This window comes from Trichoplusia ni, chromosome 5, assembly GCF_003590095.1.
Source record: "Trichoplusia ni isolate ovarian cell line Hi5 chromosome 5, tn1, whole genome shotgun sequence".
In the NCBI taxonomy this organism is placed as follows: Eukaryota; Metazoa; Arthropoda; class Insecta; order Lepidoptera; family Noctuidae; genus Trichoplusia; species Trichoplusia ni.
Window position 1 is genome coordinate 1,718,303 of NC_039482.1, and position 21,255 is coordinate 1,739,557.

The window sequence follows — 21,255 nt, forward strand, 5'->3', positions numbered from 1 at the left end:
AAACAGTAACAAATGTATCAATGACATGTAAAATATACCATTTTTTTTCAAGGCATCCAGTCCTTTGTTCCTTATTAGTTTCAATTAGATGGTATACAACTTTTTAGTAAATATGGCGAAAATTCACTTTTGCTATTAACCATAGATATTCAAGAACTTCAAGTTTCTTGTGTTAATAAAATCAGGTAAAATTAATATCCAAAGCTTCAGCAGTGTTACACAATATATTGGCAAAATTACACTTCAAAGGATTACTATAAAAAAATCTCATCTCAGACTTGCCCTAAATTTTTATTTCCTGTTCATATTCGAATAAGCACAGTCGGTCTAATTTCAACATTTAAAATTACTTTAAACTTTAAGAAATAATAATTAATTGATTTAAAATAAATACACGAGTTAATACCATTCATATCTTAAAATAATATTCTTTCTAAACAATGAATTTTTGTTACACTAGGTTAGTCATTCAAAATAATGATAATACATGCACATGATATATAAAAATTGCTCTGATAAACTTTTAAATTCCGCTATTTACAGTGACCGTTCCTCCCCATACTGAATTTCTAGTTATTGTGTTGGGAAAACGCTTATGAGACTACAAATCGTGTCACTTTAATCCTATTTCCATTCATTCATCGGCCCTTGCAAATAGCGGAATTGGGGCCCTGATAGATACAAATTTATGTAATTATCATGTGCAACAATCAAAACAAGCTTTTTGTTTCCAAGTTCGATGTAAATTTGAATGCGCTTCCAGTGTAACCCTTCAACGTTTACAATAGAATTTCTTAACGCCTGGTCGCTTCGTAACAGACTTCATTTTTAGCCGTAAAGTTCCCAGCCTTCTTCAACACTACACTGCACTGGTCTCTTAGCACTAACACTGGCACAAAAACTTTAGAAACGTTCTAATTTATATCGACACAGTCAACATTTGAGGATGAATCAATCATCAGCTTTTAAAAACGATTCCAATGGATTTGGTCCCTTCCGTCTGGGATTGGATGGTGGTTTTGTTGTTTCAGCTGGAAAAATGAGACGTGGTTAAATTAATAACATCAGAGTGTACATTTCGAATGTCATAGGATCTAATATTATACTTTTGACTCGATGTTCCTAAATTTAAATACCTTTTTAAAGCACTTGGAATAAGAACAAATCCCTTACAGAAAGATAAAAAGATGAATAGAACAAGTCATGATGTCATTGAAATATACTTACTAGTCGGACTTTGCGAGCCTTGTGTGACCTCCAAGCACGCCATCCACTCAGTTATACTGATCTTGGTGTCATGGTTGACGTCGCAGTAGCGCGGCAGCTTCCTCCCACACCGCCGCAAAGGCTCCACGTTCGATATCAGCTGGTGGAACGCCTTCCACTCTCTCCGCTCCAACGCCTTATTCTTATCCTTATCCAACATCACGTAAGTCCAAGTAGCCGCTTGTTCCTCTTTCGATGCTCCCCATTTGACCATATCTCTGATTTTAAAACAAGAATAATTAACGCCAAATTCTGATGAGTTTATTAACCTTTTGACCGCCAGACCATACGTATCCCGCCGAGCGGCGTCGAGCGCCAAAGCACTAAATTACGTCACTTTATATCTGACCTTGTTCGGATTTTATTTATAATAAATATTAATATTTTGGATTGGCGATTAGCCCACACGTTTGAAGTGCTTGCAGCGCGTCTGTGTGGAATTAACAGTCAAGAAGTTATACTATCGTGAATTGAGCAAATTCTACTTACCCTGGACCAGTACCGTTGATGGAAGTGGTCATTTTGGAGATGAAGAAACTCATTAGGTCACGTAAGAAGTGACTTTTCATTGGTTCTGGACAACCTAAAATAACAGAGAAGTTTGTGTAATAACTTGTTTAGGAAGTACTGTTTACTGCAAGTTATACCTAGTAGGGATGATGACTGGGCATAAAAAGAAAAAATCTCATTAGTCCCTCAGTTAGATAATTGAAAAGTATGAGACACGTATATTTTCCTTTTTCAGAAAAACTAGAATTGACAAAGATTAACTGCTTTAAAGTGTAGGAGAGGGGGCTTGTGACGTAACGATAAAATTTACACTCAATCGTGACGTCACGCGTAAGTTTTATTCACTGTAATTTAGTCAATTTATGTTTGCGGGACAAATTAAAAATTACGTTTCCATTATTATACAAAAAACTACAAGACGAACATTGCAAAAAAAAAATTGTCGTCATCTCTATTGAGCCGTAATATTATATGATGACACAATATTTATAAATTCTCAGATCGGATGATTATATCATCCAGTTACATTCACTGCTTGAAATTGCATGCATAATAGTCAATTGCCAAGCAAAGGGCAATAGGCTACGCCCCCTATTACACGAGACTTTAAAGCTTTATCGGGCATTAACAGTAGTACTACGTATCGAAGATATTACATGAATAAAAATTACGAGATTTTACAATTATTTCTTTTATAATAGTACAATAAGGAAAGGAATTATTGGATTTTTTTTTAATAGTGCAAGTATAGTAAAAAGCAAACTCGCCTGGTATGACCGTACCTCTCATGGGGCTAGCGTGTTGCGGCGCAGCGTCGCAGTCAGGACGCCTGTCCTTCACTGATGACCCGGGTATCGGCTTGCCAGTATCCTGGTGAACACACCAGCAGTACCCGGTAGACCGGTAGCACTGTGCGCGAGCGTACCTCCCGTCCCCGGTACACTCAGGCACGTAGAGCGCAGCGCCACCCGCTTTCTAATGTGAAAAATTAAAAATCAATTAATCTAGTGAACCAAAAATATTGAGTGACTCATACTCTTCAAATCGCATTCTTTAACTTGGTATTTGCCGTGTTAAATGTTCGAAAAAAAAAACAAAACTGGTAACTTGTTGGCAGCCATAACTTTATCCATGCCTATAAAATTTACCTCGCGCCATATTATTACTTGGGCTATGAGAATCAATAGTTCTGGCACGCTGCTATATTTAGGGCTATTACTATGCGAGGTTGGCGCATTACAGACGTTTGCGTTGATTACTGCATATTAGCGCACCGACTCTTAATAACGGACGCCAGATTATCACAAAAACGACGATTATCATTCAAAGTGGTATTTTCCCTGCTCGTTCAGTATTGTTTTTTATTAAGTTACTTCAATTACGTAAGAAAGATTTGATAGCGAACACGGGCTGATGAATATGACAGTATTTTATCCTCTCCGATTATAATTTATAAAGATAATTTTGCCATTCCACCGGTACCTACTATCTACACTATTTAGCTGTCCATGATGTTTTAAGGAGTTTCTATACTATCTTACTATTCACTCACTGGTTATTCAAAATGTAAAATACCTGTTCATCCAGAACTGCTTGTCTGTCCGTCAGACAATCATTGGCTTCGTCTTCTCTCCTGGATTCAGAGTCAGACCCGTCAGGCGCGAATGAATTTCTTACTATGCCGGGAAGCACTGCAGACATATAAACGATCAATTCGATTTTTGGTGGGCTTATTTTATTGTGGGTTTTGAGTAAATGATGATGAATTGTACGGCATCGCCTTTTTATGACTCATGTTTTAAATCGATGTAGACGATGTAGAGCTATCCTTTAATTTAAATCAAACTAGATTTATTATTTTTACAACATACAAAATTCTTACACAAAAACAGCAAATAATTTCGTTGGAACATTCCAGCTTAAAAGTCAAAACAAAAATATGTGGGTCAACCTCACACCACTGAGTCGCCTTATTCAATGTGATTCATATAGTCAGATTGACTGTTTTAATACCGGGAATATAGTTTTGTATTATATTTCTCGAAGGTCATGTGAGGGAATCTGCCTTTATACCACCATTAAAGCATGCTGTGGGAGAAGGACAGCGCTCTAGACTATGAAGTTAGCTGTCACGCTTACTCAGGTGCAATACTTTTTCAAGACATAAAGTGTCCCCTTATAAAGTTTCGTATGTTAGCCTTAAGGCTAATGTTTTATTACCTGAGCTGGGATCTGGCGGCGGCTCCTCCTCGTTGTAATCTGGTTCAGCTTCCGGACCGCTGTCATCGTCTGCAGTCAACGACATGAAGAAACGGAGAGAGACTATATATTATTATTATGTTTGCACACATATTTGCAGGTTTGCCTTCGAATGACCCAAGGCGTGGTTCCAGTCCAACTCTGAGTTAGTAGTTGCCTTGTTGTAGCGAGCTTGATGGAGCCCATTTTATTGTACACGAAATAAAAAATTTGCTTCGTCAGTTGACGTTCATTTCTTTAACTACTGCTAGTAAACGTTCTGAAAATTTTTAATCCCTTCGTTGATGGGCAATGTGGTTTTATTGCAAAAAAATATTATTATAATAAGATACTCGCGGAATGCCGGAATGAGCCCTACAAGGACGCTGTTTCACTCGCATTATTGGTTCAAAAAGGTCAGATGAGAAAGGAGTATTTACTTAGTTTATTTCACCCAAAGAAGCATCCGATATTAATACCTCATCAACATATTAACCTACTAATTATTTGATATTTACTTTATTTCATTTTAGTTAGACATATTGTAATCAGTTATCAGTATAATCTGTGCGATAGTGACATGTCTCGAGTCAACCATGGCGCCAATAAACAAGTATTTAATAATAAAACCGTTAATGTCTATAAATTGTCTGCTGATTATTGTGAATAAAAATCACAAGCTATTTAAAGTCTTAATTAAAAGCCTCGGGCTCGAGTTATTCAATTCTCATTTAAATGCTGCAACGTTCAACATGAAAGATTAAACGATAAATCTTTGAACCGGCTGTACAAGAGATTCCTGAGCCATTAAAAAGTTCGATGTTCTATTACCTATATTCAATTGCGTTAATTAATTCGATTTTCAGCGAACCAGTATTATATTATTTAGACGGTGTAGGTATTAGTAATAAAAATTGATGTTTATATAGAACGATTATCGTGTCTGGGTTTTTTAACTTTTTTATAAGCAAAACAACAACATGCTTGATTTCTGCACGTATTAACAATATTCTAGTGTGTTACTACCTACGAGATACAATACCATACAATATTTAATTATTGTAGTAATTATATTGTGCGTAGGTATATAAGTATAAAGTATTGCAAATAGGTAACTCATTTACATACTACGTCTATTATTTGTGATACTATGACATTATCAATGCTAGGCTAGGTTTACACTGTTGTTATTTTTCTAATAAATTAATCGACAACACTCAAACTCAGGATCCATCGGTTCTTAACGTATACCGACCGTTAATTTTATTCATATGATTTTTTTGGACCTTTGAATAGATGAAAGCATCACGTGTCCCTTTCATAACTATAGGTAAGTCTTACACTACACTTATACGGTCATAGTCTTTTTGGACACAGCTGACAGTGAACTCACATACTGACAGACTGACATTTCCTAACGGTACCTTGAAAGATTTTCGAAAAAGAATCTATACTAATATATAAAGCTGAAGAGTTTGTTTGTTTGAACGCGCTAGTCTCAGGAACTACTGATCCAAATTGAAAAATTCTTTTTGTGTTGAATAGACCATTTATCGAGGAAGGCTTTAGGCTGTAAACCATCATGCTGCGACTCATAGGAGCGAAGATACAGTGGAAAATGTGGCAAAAACGGGGAAAAATATTCAACTTCGAGGGCTTCCGTTCAAAAATTCCTAACTTATCTTCTAACCACGCGGGCGAAATCGCGGGCAACAGCTAGTTTCTAGTACAAAACCGTAACCATTAAGGTACTCACAGTCCGGTGCGGGCGGCTCCGGGTTCACAAGCAGGCAGGCGACCCATTCGGCGTGTGCTATCTCCCCGTCGCCATCGCCGTCGCAGCCCCGCGCCCATGCGCGAGCGCAACGTTTCGGTTTCACCACCTATAGACAAATTTCACAATTAGCTCATGTAACGAATTAAAGTATCTATTTAGGTTGGAATTCCAAGTTCAGTTCGGGATATACGCACTTTAAATTACGTGAAATCTGCCATCATTTTGCATCGGCTTAAATGGATAGAACTTGAACTAATTAAGTTTTCAGTCCCGATTCCCTTGATACAAGCGGATCAAAACCTTGAAAGGGATAGAATGAAAATTCAAGACCAGTTGAAGGTTATCTCAGATTGAGATACTTTGATATTGATTCCAAAGTTTCGGAAGGAGACAATTCTACAATTTGTTCCGTTTTTCAATTAATTCTCGAAACAAAATTATAAGGACACAAATATAAAAGCTTTCAATAGCAGATGTGAGGTAAGTATGTAATCTTGCTGATTTATTTTATTGTTGATCATATAAACAAATTATTTTTAGTCCCACACTTGACATTCCAGACGAAAACTTTAAAACGGCGAATGATTTTACTATAGTTTAGTCCGGATGCAACTTGTATTTGTAAATTGGTATGAATCATGTTTCCTGATCTCCACATTTCGTAGAACCAGGAACATAAGTAGGAACTATAAAATCACAGCTGTGCAAAGGGTCAGAAAGGGCGTAAGTAAAATTACATACGCCTTTAACCCTACAGGTGACTCAAACATGAAAATTATGATGTAATTTATTCGCCTGGTTATCTAGCATTGTGAATCTAAATTTTTCCCATACATTACGAACGTCTAATAATACTAGCAAATAGCAATATTCAAAGTCACGTGCAGCGGGGTTAGAGTTCGCGATAGTTGCAGGCAATGATAGGTTGTGAAATGTTTGTTTTAATGGCGTGCAATTTAATGTTTTATTATGTGTTTGACAATATCTTGGGCTTTTAATATCTTCGTGACGGATGCTATCCGATCGTAAAGTTTAACAAGCTTTTCTCTCGCGCATTCTTGCTAAACGATATTTTCTGCGTATTCAAATCCGGGACCGTTAGGGAATTTGTTCCTTTCGTGACATTGGGCATTTCCACGAGCCTTAGTTCTGTTGCATTGAATGAAAATGGATGTACGGTGTCCATCCTTCACTCCTCAAAAAACAGAAGCCAATCTCCTACTTGACCAGTTGGCTGTCCTGACCTAACATCTACATAGATTAACCCAAATCCGATTCTAAAATTAAAAAGCTCGTCCCGACTAAAGCTTCATATTTAAAAAACGAATGGCAGATAGTTATACCTTTTTTATAAGCCTCCTAAGTCCTCTATATTCAGACTTCTGCAGCGCATCGCTCCTGTCCCGGTCAAGTTCCCTGAACTTCCAGTCGGCAACTATCCGGGGTTCGGCTGAAGTTGCGGAGTCGGACCGCGCCCTCTCGTACTCACCGCTGAAGATCTTGATGAGGTTGCCATTAAATTGGGCACGGTCACTTCGTGTACATGCTGTTGGTATTAATAATAATTATTATTATTGATATTATTGAGTTGAGCAATACAGGGGATATATTTTTCTTGGATTAGTGGATCTTATCACGCGCCGTGAAGTATCGAGCTTTTGTCGTATCAAAGTTAAATAACTATAGTAGATAAAACTTAAATCTAGCGTACACCAAATTAAGTACGAAATTTAATAAAGAGAAAATAAAGTTTAACAATACAGTGGTTCTGTATTACCATTCCTTGCTTACTTGCACATGTGTCTATCATGTTCCTACAAAACCACGATTTCAGCTTCCATCTGCACTATTGTTTTCATAAAAGCTCACTATTATTATTAACATCAAACCTTACTTCTTTTATTTCGTTGACCACGAACAGACGACCGTCTCCGCGTGTGCGATTTACCTGAAAAACAAAAACAGATTGTTTGTCTGACTTCAACAACACGTTATATACATTTATATTCGTATCGCCTAGTGTGAACCTCTCGGACCGCTCGCAGTACAATGGATGACCGTGATCCTGGGCTTGGAATTATGTCATATCAGACACGGTTGGCGAACGGATTCAAGATCATTGCGCTGTTATTTGCGAGCAAAAACTGGCGCACAGCGTATCAAACTAAGACAGTACAGCTTTTCTGTTCGGTAAAAGTATTGTCTGTTAATTACTCTAATGTTTACGATTTAGTATCATACTCATTAAATAAAACATACATTTCTCCACAATTAAATAATCTGTGGAATAATAATTTGGGAATCATTCGCATCTGAACGCATAGGCAGAATTTATAGTAAATAATATATTTATATAATACGTTTATATTCGATTAAAATAGCAAAGGTCAAAGGCCTTTTAGAAGATATCTGTGCAAGCGGGAAGCAGTTGTCGTAATCACTAACGCCATTATTTATGTTCAATAGATTTCCTCTCGGCTTTACGAATAAAGTCGCTACTGCAATAATTAATATATCGGCGTTATTTAAATTTACTAAAAATATTCGTCCATTTTTATTTATACTAAAGATAAGCAAAATTCAAAATCTTTTAATCATTGTCAAATCATGAAGGTTCGAAATTTAAATATCATAAAAAACAATGGCGTGTGGATGATAATACGAGTTTTTAATAAGATTTTAAATCCTGCATTATTCCTAAAAGACCAACATTTTTAGATACACACTTAATGCAACAAATTCAGTATCTAAATCTAGTAGTTTTTTGGTATTATAATGCTATACTAAGCTAACACTACTATGTGTAGAAGTATAGTAAGTAAAATAGGAACGAAGGCGCGGAGAGCGGGCTGTAACCGGTCCCTAGCCTGGTGCATCACAACTATCACAAGACACCATATAACCCACATTCTGGAATATTGGTGAACTTGAATAAAGTAGCAGACCACTTCCACAATTCGGAATTCAAATGCATTCGAAAATAATCAATTTATTTTTTAAATGTAACGAGACCATAAACGAATCACATTCAACGCATAAAAAATAACGATGATTTGTTACACAATATTCGGTGACACAGATAAAAAAAATCTTTCAAACGAACCTCCTTTAACCTTATGTGTTGTTCACGACACGCAGGTGATTTTGGGGCACTGTAACTATTAAGTTAAGTATGTCACGTTTGCACTACCAGCTTGTAGATTGCATTATCTATGAAGTAGGTCACTACACACATAATAGCCAGAGTATTACCCGTTAAGATGCGTGAACGTCGCTGATTTCCATAATAGTAATGAAGCATTATGTAAATTCATTTACCACCATCATTTTTCCTATAACAAATTTCACAAGTAGGCTTAATTTTAGTGATTTGTTTAAACAACTTTAAACCTATAAGTCTATATTCGAAATGACGTAGAATATTATCTTAGTTTTAAGTGGTTGAAAAGGCCAGTTGTTGGAAATCGGTGTCTAAAAGCCGACGCGTCCGGATAGAATTTTGATAAATAATTGGATGCGTCGATGCTAAGGCGTTTTGGAGCTCGATAATTAAACTTCAACACCTGATTTAACCCTATTACTAACTTCCCACTTCGTTACAAGGTATTTTTCTCCTAATAAAATATCCTATATCACTCAAAAATTACGTGGTACCTAATCGATTGGTAAAACAATGTCTAAATTCGGTTCAGTAGTTACAAAGGTTACACTTAAGCAACAAACTTTAAATCTCTCTTTTAAAAATTCGACAAACCTATAAATAAATCTTTGACATGTAGTATCTTGAGCGTGTTTTTGACCCTGACGATCTCCCGGTGGGTACACACGACGGACAATACTCAATGGCTCGCAAATAGACATGAGTCTTCCGCCTTCCATAACAAAGGTCTGGCGGTGATTCTCCATGATGTGATAGATATGTCGGAATAATACCAGATCCATTTATCCAGTTCACAATATTTCCTTTATAAAAACAAGGTATCAACTCATTTTATTCATCGCCCGAGTCTAAATTACATTTTATCTAGAATTAAATGTAACCCAAAATGAAATATAACATAAACGTGCTAAGCGATGCAATTTCGACTCTTTTATTATCCGAAGCGGTCTCGTAAGTAAAACCGGCCGACTGTTAGGGTTTCGTACAAAAAAAAGGTGAACTTAAATCGAGTTTCGTTAGACACATCGGCGCCTGACCCAAATAAAAGTGTAACATTTAAAAGTTTCACACGACCGCAGCGTTAATACTTATTACTTGGTATTTTATAAGCGCATTTACGTATTGAAACGTTTAAAGAAGCCGCATAATACTCTTAGATAAATTGCTTTAGAAATAAAACACTGTTGTTTTAACTATTCACAATTTCGTACTACAGCGTCCCGCATAATAAGTACTTCTATTATTAAATAGTATTATACATTGAGAGTTTTATTTAGTGAATTACCAACAAACCGGTCTATTCTTTCAACTCTTTCTTAACGACTTCATCATCGCGGCCCAGGTAAACTCTAAAGCTAAATATAAAACATCAAAGGTGCGGGTGATCTCCAACAAAGCTCTCAAATGATCTCTGGAACGTTTTTTTTACCGTCTCATGCCCGAGTCGAGTTCTCTTTACCTTTGAATGACAAAAAAAGTGGACCCCATTGTGATCGGCGTCGAGCTGTCTGACGCGGCCCGCTGTTTCTTAGAAAAACACTCCAAGATCTGTCTCCATATCGAATGTAGTGAGCTCTTTACGAAATAATACTTTACAGACTTCGTTTTAACGTTGCAAGCTTCGGAAATACTCAGCATTAATACGATGATTTGAATGAGACTGTTACTTTGTTTATTACTACTCGACTGCTCTCCTTATAAACTTATTAACATATAGACAACCAATATCCTCAAGAAATACCTAGATTACGGTGAAAACCACATCAAAATCCGGCCACCAGTTCTCTAGATGAACCGTTACAATGGATTACTCTAAGCAGAGATGCGCAATCATCAACTCCCAGCTGTGATTATAAAGTGTAGTTAATTAGATAGAATCCGCACAACCGGGTCAGCGCGAGTGACACTAAATGTTAAATTGGCATCGCAGGCGCCGCCGCTTAATGGAAGGGGATGCAATCAGTAGTCGGCATGTAAACCGGCGTAAATGGATGCGGGCCGAGCAATAAACTTACATCGACTGCTAACCGAACAGAGGGACATACTTCAATTAGTCAATACCACGTTACTGATAATTTCTCACTTAGTCATCCAGTTACGTCTTGGCACTTTATAAATTAAGCGTTACTGTAATTGATGGGCGAGAAAGATGAGTGGTTTAAATTAAACCTTTTATACCGATCGGAAGGCACACTGGACTATTTTATTACTAGCCGAGCCTGAGCATTAATGTACGGACGTTGATGAATAGCCTTTCTAAATAGTACGTCTTTATGAATATCTTGCGCCTGCACTCGTCGAGCCACTAGCGTTAATTGAATCTTAATAGTTTATGCAATCGTTGATGTGAAGAAATGAAACTAAACCAATTATTATCATTGAATTAGAAGTACTAGTTTATAGAACTTTAAGAGTGTGTATTGTATAGTAGTTAAAAACAAGTTTCCTATGGAAATACTGGAGCGAAAATCTTAATTAACAAAAGCACCATGTAAGATTAATGAATTGTACATATTTTATGACTTATTGGTACAATAAGCTATAAACTCATAACTAATGAACTATAGATTAAAAATAACCGCCAAGTCGTGTAGGTATTCCAAGAAGGTTTTGCTTTTACGGCGCCATTTCATATTACCGCTTACGGTCAGGTTTCATGCGGGTTACTTATTACGGATGCGAGACGCGATACCACTGCACCTAACGAGAATGCTAAGTGCCTTTTAGTTAGGGAAATTTCGATCAGGATCTTGAAACAATATTTTTATTCAATCGATACTTTACGGTCGAGTATCGATATTCTTTTGTTGAGTATTCGATAGTGTATTGTTTCGAGTTTATCGAACAATTATATTGTCGTGTGAATCTTATGTTTTGTTTAAAGTTAAAAGTAATAGATATATTTGTTTTAGTACGTGTGAAATGTTTCTTTTTATACTTTTTATGAACCTCAAAAACTCAATAATCTATTCAGAGTTTGGGTTACCAGTCCGTTAAAGGATTCATAAGTACTTTTTTTGAAAAAAATTAATCTGTATCTTCATTCATTCAAATAAAACCAAAGCCTATGTGAAATAAATGAGTCAACGATAATTACTATTACTTCGTCTAAGGTTTTAATCGCTGTGTTTATCGAAGGTGTAAAAAAAATGTTTATTTAAAAAAAAATGTGTCAGAATCGGTTATTCCCAATCACAAAGATATCATTATCTTTATCTGGGTATAAAAAAGCAAATTAGACACCGATTCACATCCAGGCTTATCGAAAACAAGACTAAACATTTAACCAAAAGTTTTCAAACAAAATTCATCAAGACGCCGTGCTTTATAATGTTCAGATACATGGTTGTTTTGTACCATCAATCCACATTCCATAATAGAATTAAGTGCAAATTCAAGTCAACGCAGCTCTAAAGTTATTGACTCACGCTAACTTTTTTACCTGAGTTTAATTTTATAACAAAAATCGTTCTCGTCAGCTCTTTTAAATAAATTCAGGGCCTGACTTTATAAGTAGCACATGTATCAACTTAGCATATAACGATCTGGAATTCTAGCATTTCCGGCGCATGGAGAAGAATGTCTCATATTTAGGTTCTAACGTACGCGATTCCCAGAATAATGTATGCCGTCATGACAATATTTACCCAGATATTGTGAAAAAAACTTCCAAGTAACTTTAGATTTCCTAGAACAAGACTGCGGAGAAACAGACGTACAGAAGCCAAAGTCATTCTTACAATTCCTATTTAAATTACCGTGGACATGACGGACTTTATCCTTTCAAAGTGCAACTGCCTTCGATAAACAAGAAATCTAAGCTATCGGAGTATATGAGGAAAACTGGTGCACATTACATAGTTCTAATTTCCAGACGGGGGATGACGACGGCAATTCACACTTTTGCTGACTCACTATTGGAAGTCACGAGTTCAGACGTCACAATGTCAACCTGTGTGCTCCACTTCACTTTCAACTTACTGCATTATAAATACCTGTTCTGATAACAACAAAACGACAACAAAGATTAAAGCGAGCCGTGCGGGGCGCACCGGTAAGAAATTAATTAACCTTTAAAGGAACAGAGTCTGCGTGCAATGATTTAGCCACCACAATACGTCGGTACAAAGCATTTGCTCGCGGCTGGTATGTCGTACACTCTCTCCAGGTTCTAGAGTTTCACTACAAGTGGTATCAGTTGCGGATAATACAGTCTGGCGGAGGTTACAAGAAGGTGCATGTACCCACATGTACGAGGAAGCAGGCTGTTAGCCGAATAGCGGGCGATGCCCTGCGTAGGATGACCCTTTGTCTGAAGGGTATTACATAGTTCTATAGATGATATCACGATATGAAACAACTTAAATAAAATTAATGATATGAAAGCAAGAGTGCTTGCTCGTATGAAAGTATTCGAAGAGTCACAGCCGGAGTTTACGTTAATTAAGTTGGTAATAAAATTTAAATGATTAGTCATTCGCGGTTACAGCACGCGCTTGTAAGAGTTCGCAACGCCAGAATCTCTGCAGGGATCATATGGCCAGGCTTACGAAGTCTGTTAAGTGTCCATAGTTAAGATAACTTAATGCCGGCAACGCGATATTCATTACAATATTCATTATGAGATATGTAATTAGCAAAAGACGTTTTACTTCCTTTAGTACCAACTATAAAACTTTCAATTTACGCCTCTCCTCTCCCCTTTCGTTATCTTCGAAGTTTTCAGTTATAAAATATTTATAGGACTTGGAAGATATGACTAAAACGTAGTTCGATAGATTGGATGCTATTGATGGGCAAAACCTATTTGCACTTTTGTGCGTCGCGGGGAAAGCCCGTATATACATGAAGACAATAGCGTGGTCTAGAGTTACACAAAGCTTAGTACTTGATACTTTCGATAAGCCATGTTAGCCGAGTAGGTACTTGGGAAACATGGGAATTTATAATTACCTAATTTGATGCGTTGGATTTTTGTGTACTTTATCGTTAAGTTACTATTCTGTTTTCACTTAATACGTTCGTTATTCGGAATAACGATCGAATTCTATGGAATGTTTCGCGACAATTTAGGAATTATTACATTGAAGCTAATATTTATTTAATTCAGCCAGTACGGTAGGTCGTACTCGAAAAGTTTACTAGAAAATGACGTCAGCAGTGTCATGATAAACTTGTAAAGAAATAACTATAAATAGACTGACAAACCCATTCAAAGTGTACGTCATTGTAATCAAACATTAAAGAATTAAAAACAACGTTTAGTCATAAGTCGGTTGAAAACAATATTGTTTGACTTCGTCATATATTTGGACCAATAAATTACAATACTTACGTGCGGGAAAGACAGACCATATGGGCAGCAAAAATAGCAAATAAAATTAATTGCTAAAGATAGCCGCAGAAACCAGTGCGGCACATTGATTTATAAATAATGTCAGTTTGTTCGTATGTCTCGCACGTCGTTATACATATTTATGTACATCAGTGAGTATTTTGTGATTAGAATGCAATTACCCTTGGCGCCATAGCATTTGTTACACAACGATGTTACGTGCTTTCGCCTATACATTCATCGCGTTTAATGAATATTTTTAGTAATTTATAATCTAAATATTTTCGCGTTCAGACACCGGTAAAATTTTGAATGATGATGCAGACTGGGAATTCTTTACTGATGACTCATATTTAACAATATTTTGTTTTATTTTATTTATGGGTTTTTATACTTAGTTTATATGTAATGTATGTTAAGTTAATATTAATATTAAAGAGGTCAGGGGCCCGCGGAGACGGAAGGCAGTAATCCAGACTTGTTTACTAGACAGTTACCTATTATCGAATTAGACGACATTGATCCCGGCTACGCTACGTGCCCACTATTTCCCTCTAAATAAATACGATTTGTTAATAATCTTAATCTCGAAGACATTAGAAATCAATATTCTTCAAGTAGGTACTGTTAAACAGCTGGACGTTGATAAAAAATCTAGCTAGACTAGGCGTTTACGAAAACTCCGATGTCATGAAAGAGTAGAACAAAATTCAAAAAGTTTACCGATTTAGGCAGAGGGAAAAATCTCCACAAGTAACTCAATAACTAAATATTCTCCTATTAATCCGCATTGCATAAAACCATTGCATTTGACGTCACATGCCACTACGAGTTTGATAACATATTTAGTTGCACATGGCTCATGTAGCTGGCCAAGGCAGTATTGATGCATTTTAAACCAACATTGATCGATTATAAACAACTTTAATAGATATCTGTTTATGAACAAATACTTCGGCGCTGAAATGTGGATGGCTTGGTACTTGGTACTATAAGTGTAAAGTACTTGACACCATTCGAATATTCAGCGTCCTCAAGCAAATGGTATAAAATTTTAATGGGGTTGCTCAAAACATGGACATTTTCAGACAGTTATAACTCAGGCGCCTAAGATTGGTGACTCCGTCAGTTTAACAGTTATAGAACCGCTATTTGCCTATGTGTTTAGCTTGCTGTCTATACTCGCAGATTTTACCACAGGAATAATCACAAAACAATTTACAATTTCACACCAAAATTCAAAGGCAATACAAGAGGACTTGACCCAAAGACTCCACCAATACCTACATCCTACCAATTACTAGGATCAGGTATAAGACTATTGACAGAAGGCTAAATGCATCAGTCAGGTTCCCGTCAAGAATTCTTCGGAACTTCAATTACCTGAAGTGCACTTGTATAAGGTAATTCGAAACCGCACGTGAGGAGTGTATCCTTTATTTGTGAAAACGATCATCGTTTACGAATTCCTCAGTCACCATCCGGAGACATGATACTGGGTTCATGTGTATAAATTTTCTCTTTCAACGAGCTCTATGAAAACAAAAGCTGTTGCTTGTTTACTTTGAAAGTACAGTAACCTATGGTTAATTAGTTTAATGGCCTACTACATTTTATGTGAATCAACACAACGTTTATACCCGACACGAGAGTAATGTGTTTATCAGCAATTTTCAACGAATTGGGTTCGTTCTGTAAAAAATGTTATGATAATATCGACGTGAAACTTATCTATAAGTACTTCCAAAAGGTGTTTAGTGTAATATAAACACGAGCTTTCATCTGGATTTCCATTGTTTACAAACGATGTCTGAAGTATATCCAACGGTATTTACAATGGCGCGTTAGATAAAACAGATGTCTTGAATCCGGGAGATTAAAGACCGTAGGCTACCTATAAAACGGTCTGGAACTACGGGCCCATTGAACAAATACTCCAAAACTTATAAATCATCATCAGCCAAGCGGGTCCGGTATCGCCTACAACAACGTTTACTAAGATTTATACAACCAGCGACCTACCATTGTTCCGATCACACTGCTTAACTACTTAATACACGTACAATTTGTTTTATTTAAATTGAACGTTATTGTAATGTAATGTTTTCAAATTAAATAGAATAAAGACATTCTAATCTAATGTCGTAATGCACCTAACCTATAACACTGACTAGTAAAGTTCATTCACCTAGCGGCAATAAAATATAATTCGCTGAGCAGACATGTACCGGCAATTCCTTATTACAATACAACTCGAAACTTGTAATAAAGAGCGAGACGAGAAAACAAGAAGATATTGTTCAAATTTTCTCGTCTTCTGTAATTACCATGGTTATTTTTGGAGAAAAATTCAAAACTATAAGCTGTGCGACATAAAACGGAATTCGCTGTGCATTCCCATAAACAGAATGGAAAACAATGCAGAGAAAAAAAAATAACAAGTCACATAGTATAAAAGAAAGTTAGCGAACTTTTACAGATTCTTTTGTTTAAAAAAGGAATAAAGTAAGTTCTGAAGTCATTACCGCAGCTGCGACAAGCTGTGGCCAAGGCTTAGCCGTAAACCACAGACACTACCGGTATTTAATACGTACAAAACTGCGTTTTACGTTACGTAGTGTCAATTTCTTTTAATACCTGCCTGACGACATATTTATACTGTCGGTAATGAATCAATATAGGCCTCACTAAAGGTCCGGCTCATTTTGAATCCAAGAAATTTCCAGGATCTTAAAGGTCTCAAAATCGGTGGTTTAATGCAATGCAAACTTACCGGTGCGGGTGCAGTCAGGTCTTCCGTTCCTAACAGAGGTGTCGGGCAAGGGTTTCCCGTCAGGGGTGACGCACCAGCAGCCGGCGGCGGCAGCACCAGCGCTGGCGCACTGCACGGCCGCATAGCTGCCGTCCGCGCGGCAGCGAGGCACGTAAGCCGACCACAGCCCGCTCTGAGCGCTCAGCGCGTACCGCAAGGCGATCAGACATGAAGACTGACCTTCTGGGATTGTAAAACAAAGATCCATTAATATGGCCTCAAACTTTTCCCAGGATTGTTACTTATGTAGTTTGTAGCCTGGCTTAAAAACAAAATAAATTATTTACTCTTTTGGTAAACCGTGAACTGAGCCACGGCGAAAAGTAAATTCAGTATGTATTATTATCTTTGATGTGAAAGAGAATGAGAGGTGGTGACAATTACTCTAATTCTTGGAATTAGTATTGACATGGATACTTTTTTTGCAAGTGTAGTTTTCTACGTGTCTATCCTACACTTTGATACTGGTTATGCGCAGCAAACTGACAAGATTCTATCACTTCATAAAGAGTGTTTGTAGTTTAAATGCAAGGTCAAGTTCAACAAAGAATCCTTTCATGAGAGCTAGGTATATTTATGGGGGGACGTGTACTTGTAACATATAAACTGCGTTAGGTAACACTTGGTCACAAGAACGACTCTTTGTGTTGGCTGCTATAACGAGTGGAAAAAATCCGAGGCTTGTTGATTCTGTTGACTTGGTTTGAATAGCGCTTACCGACGCAGGGTCCCTTCCTGGCGACGGTGACGGGCTCCCCGGAGCACTGCGCTACCATGAGGTGGCATCGCGAGGGGTAGGTGCGGCCGTCGGTGCCGCACACGGCTCTCCGACTGTTCGCCGCCGCCTCGCACGCCGCCGCGCGGCTGTTGCAGCTCTCGCTGCTTTGACCGCTCGATGTCGAACTCTTGCGTGGAACAAGTGACAATCACAATTAAATTGACAACGATCAATTGACCTAATTGATTGATTAGCGCGTATGGTTTCCAATAGTACGTCTGTAACAGACATGTTTATCGCTATTCGTTGGTGCACGCTCGATGAATCAAAGCGTCCAATAACGAATAAGAATGACGCAGGGTAATCGTCTCCTGTTTTTCAATCAAACGTCGACTCTTAATGTTTAATACCCACTCGAGACCCTTTGAATTTGTTGCAAACATGCAATAAAATGATTTGTGATTGTGATTGTGAGCAATCTAATATTGTCGATCCTGCTACTGATTTGATTAACATTTTCTGGGCTGGGAGTTACGGGTAATGCAAATTTCATGCATTCAGACTTCTAGTTCCATTTTATTCTTTGAACCGTTAGAACAATAGGCCTACGTAGTACTTGGAATCGCTTTATAAATTATACTACCTATGATATATTCATAACATAGTGCCTATTTTGAATTCAGTTTCCACTTATATGGTAAGTGTGTAATGTGTATCGACTATCGATAGCAATGTCAATGCTAGTGCGTTGGTCTACAAACGCAATACAGTAGTCCGTCCATACATTGTAAATTGTGCTAAATGTAAACTTATTTCAATACGAACGTGTTTTTCATACATTGATATAGTTTTATGCTAGGTAGATGAGTTGATTTGGATTGTACATTCAACCTACAGTGGACTTTTCAGGAATTTGTGGTGTTAATTCAACGTATGCCGAGATATTTCGGAATTCAGAGCAAGAATACTCGAATGTTATAAGCATCCCTTCTGTCTACCCAATCAAATCTGTATCCCAACGTTCTCATTGCAGTCACTAAACAGTAATTTCATCAAGCACTGACTTAGAGTATGGACAAAAGGGTCGCTTTTTCGATCTATAAACGGGGAACGAAAATTACGCATAAAACTTCTAGAGTAAACTTAAATACATTACTTATAACTCAATCTGTTTTGAACCGATACTCATCAATTGGCTTTAAATGAAAAACAGTTCACGTTACTCAGAAGATAGTTTACATTTTATCTGGGTGAGTCAGAATCTAGTCAGCATACCAGTTAGAATAAATTGTTTTATATTCAAAAACAATGCTTGACAACCAACAAGTATCGCCAGCTTGAGTATTAATGTTTAAGTTGGTTTTACTTTCATTATACCCGAAAAATAGGTGCGAGTTGCCATGATAGAATTATTTTTTTTGAAATTCGAGCATCTCGTTATGATCGGTAGCATTATAGATGTAGAAAGGTAGATGAGAGAGTATAAGAGGCACCTACTGGATATCTCGAAGCAATTTTATAGGATTTATCAGGTAATAGGAAGTTTTGAAAGCCTCTTTTGGAGGATAGATTTTGTGGATTACTGACGAAGCACCACCTAAGCACTGACAAAGAAGTAAGAAATACTATTCATAAGATTTTTGGCAAATATTGGAGAAAGATTGTGAAATGTTAATTCTATCACTGGATTTAGTTTTTAAAGTCAACGATTTAAGATCGCCGATATTTTTTATAAGATGGTCATCGGAATTTGTTTAGAAAAGTTAAAATGCGATTAAAAATGATATTTTGTCTTCTCTCTAGGCAGTAGGTACTGCTATTTAAGGAATATCATGGGTCTTGTCCCAGAGATTTCGAATGAGATAGGAGAAGCTCTGCCGAGCAGTAGGATCTTACACAGGTTAATTAAATATGTATTACGGATCCTATACACATGTGTAAAGTGTTGTAAAAGTGATTAAAGCTTTCTGAATGTAAAAATAAATAAGTTGCGAACCCTGGAAGATATTTTAATAGCACAAACGAATGAAAATAGTACTAACAAATAGTAACTTATAGCACCATTTCTAATTTAATTAGAAAGTTATGCTAAAAGCTCTGTAATGTTCAAATCCGTGGACAATCAGAATAATTAACGTAATCCTAAACAACGCTTTGACTCTAAGGTAGATAAGAAGCGTGGTCTTTATAGTCCTATTAGCTTTTAATTATAACACTACGCAATCATTAAGTTTCTATAAGTAGGTGTCTAGGTAATTAGAACTTTATTAAAGTAATCTTATACTTAGCAAGTAGTACGTAAGCGCCTAATGGGCAAGTTAAAGATAAGCTCTCACTAAATGCTATTATGTAGCCTGTCACGTCAATCAGATAGGTACAGGAACTACATACCTCCGTACATACTATACTTAGGTAGGTAAGTACCTGTCTCGATGATATGTAGAAGAAATTATTACACTTAGGACATAAAGCGCCCGTACGATACTTATTTGTAACACACAAGTTCACTTTCGACTAAAACTTTATGGACCAAGTTATTTTATTACTTTATATAACGTAGGTCGTGATCTTATTTGTTTTTGTAGTCATAAAAACTAATATTCATCACGGTTAATTTTATTAAACAAAAACTGTTAGACAACCATAGGTATAAATAACCACAAAACTTAATCGTTTCTTATAAATTAAAGTTTAAAAACAAACCGTGTTTAATTATGTGTAATAAACAAAATGCAAAGAATATTTACCTTAACATCAGGTGAAGCTCCATCGACGATATAAATAATAGTGAGAAAAAATAAACGGGTCACTAAATCATTTATATTCATAATGTCAGTTGATAAAGCAATTTTCTTAAAAATCTGTTGTTCGCCGCTATTATTATTTATTTAGGTATAACACTTGTTCACACAACAAAACAGACCGTCTGTAGACCGGGCAAAGAATGACTGAGTTTTTACTAACATATTGGCATAATACGTTAGTTTGTAATAAACTGGCTTTGTAACAATAAAACGTTGAGTATTATTGGTATTACAAAAGGGATATGTTTGTGGTAGGGACGTTCGTCGGGGCAGACCGCTAAGAACAGAATAAAATACAATAAGGATAAGATCCCGGAGTGGCTCGCCGCCAGTCCGCGCCGCGGTCGCCCGGTCGCCCTGCCACTTGCCAGTTGCCACAAGCAAAAAGCGCAGTGCGCCGAGTGCGCGCGCGCACGCACCGCGCTCCCCGCCCACCGCTTAGCTTATTCGTTTCGTTCGCCACTCTACGGGAATAACGATGCGCTAAACCTGCTTCTTTGATCATTTTTATATCACGGACAAACTAATTGGCCGTTAACAGTTAATTGGTAATGATTGAGTTAAATAAGTTATTAAACGTACCACCGGTAGGTAGTGATATGAGAAATTACTTTTGTTGGATCTTTATTAAGTTT

The 21,255-nt window shown here is 36.9% G+C and overlaps 1 protein-coding gene across 5 annotated transcripts; it reads right to left on the minus strand.

Annotated features, from left to right (window-relative positions):
• Positions 1-21,130, minus strand: LOC113493992 (SPARC-related modular calcium-binding protein 1). 5 transcript variants are annotated; one of them, XM_026872074.1, is made up of 12 exons: positions 20,564-21,130; positions 17,817-18,003; positions 17,060-17,281; positions 7,686-7,739; positions 7,135-7,337; positions 5,771-5,897; positions 3,997-4,098; positions 3,352-3,452; positions 2,544-2,751; positions 1,756-1,849; positions 1,228-1,484; positions 1-1,031 (listed from the first exon to the last, which is right to left on the minus strand). In XM_026872074.1, exons 1-12 carry the CDS (start codon positions 20,642-20,644, stop codon positions 952-954), a joined length of 1,716 nt encoding a protein of 571 aa, XP_026727875.1. In that variant the 5' UTR covers positions 20,645-21,130; the 3' UTR covers positions 1-951. The 5 variants fall into 5 exon arrangements, with proteins under 5 accessions (XP_026727875.1, XP_026727873.1, XP_026727874.1 ...); XM_026872072.1 differs by having other exon boundaries at positions 3,352-3,467; positions 20,564-21,126; XM_026872073.1 differs by having other exon boundaries at positions 2,559-2,751; positions 3,352-3,467; positions 20,564-21,082.
• Between the last annotated feature and the right edge of the window lie 125 nt (positions 21,131-21,255).

Excerpts from the sequence above, each read along its gene's own strand:
- LOC113493992 (XM_026872072.1), bottom strand. The coding sequence starts at position 20,644 with ATGAATATAAATGATTTAGTGACCCGTTTATTTTTTCTCACTATTATT. Across the intron at positions 18,004-20,563 it reads GAGCTTCACCTGATGTTAAG|AGTTCGACATCGAGCGGTCA; the intron begins GTAAATATTCTT and ends GTTCCACGCAAG. Across the intron at positions 17,282-17,816 it reads CAGGAAGGGACCCTGCGTCG|AAGGTCAGTCTTCATGTCTG; the intron begins GTAAGCGCTATT and ends TTACAATCCCAG.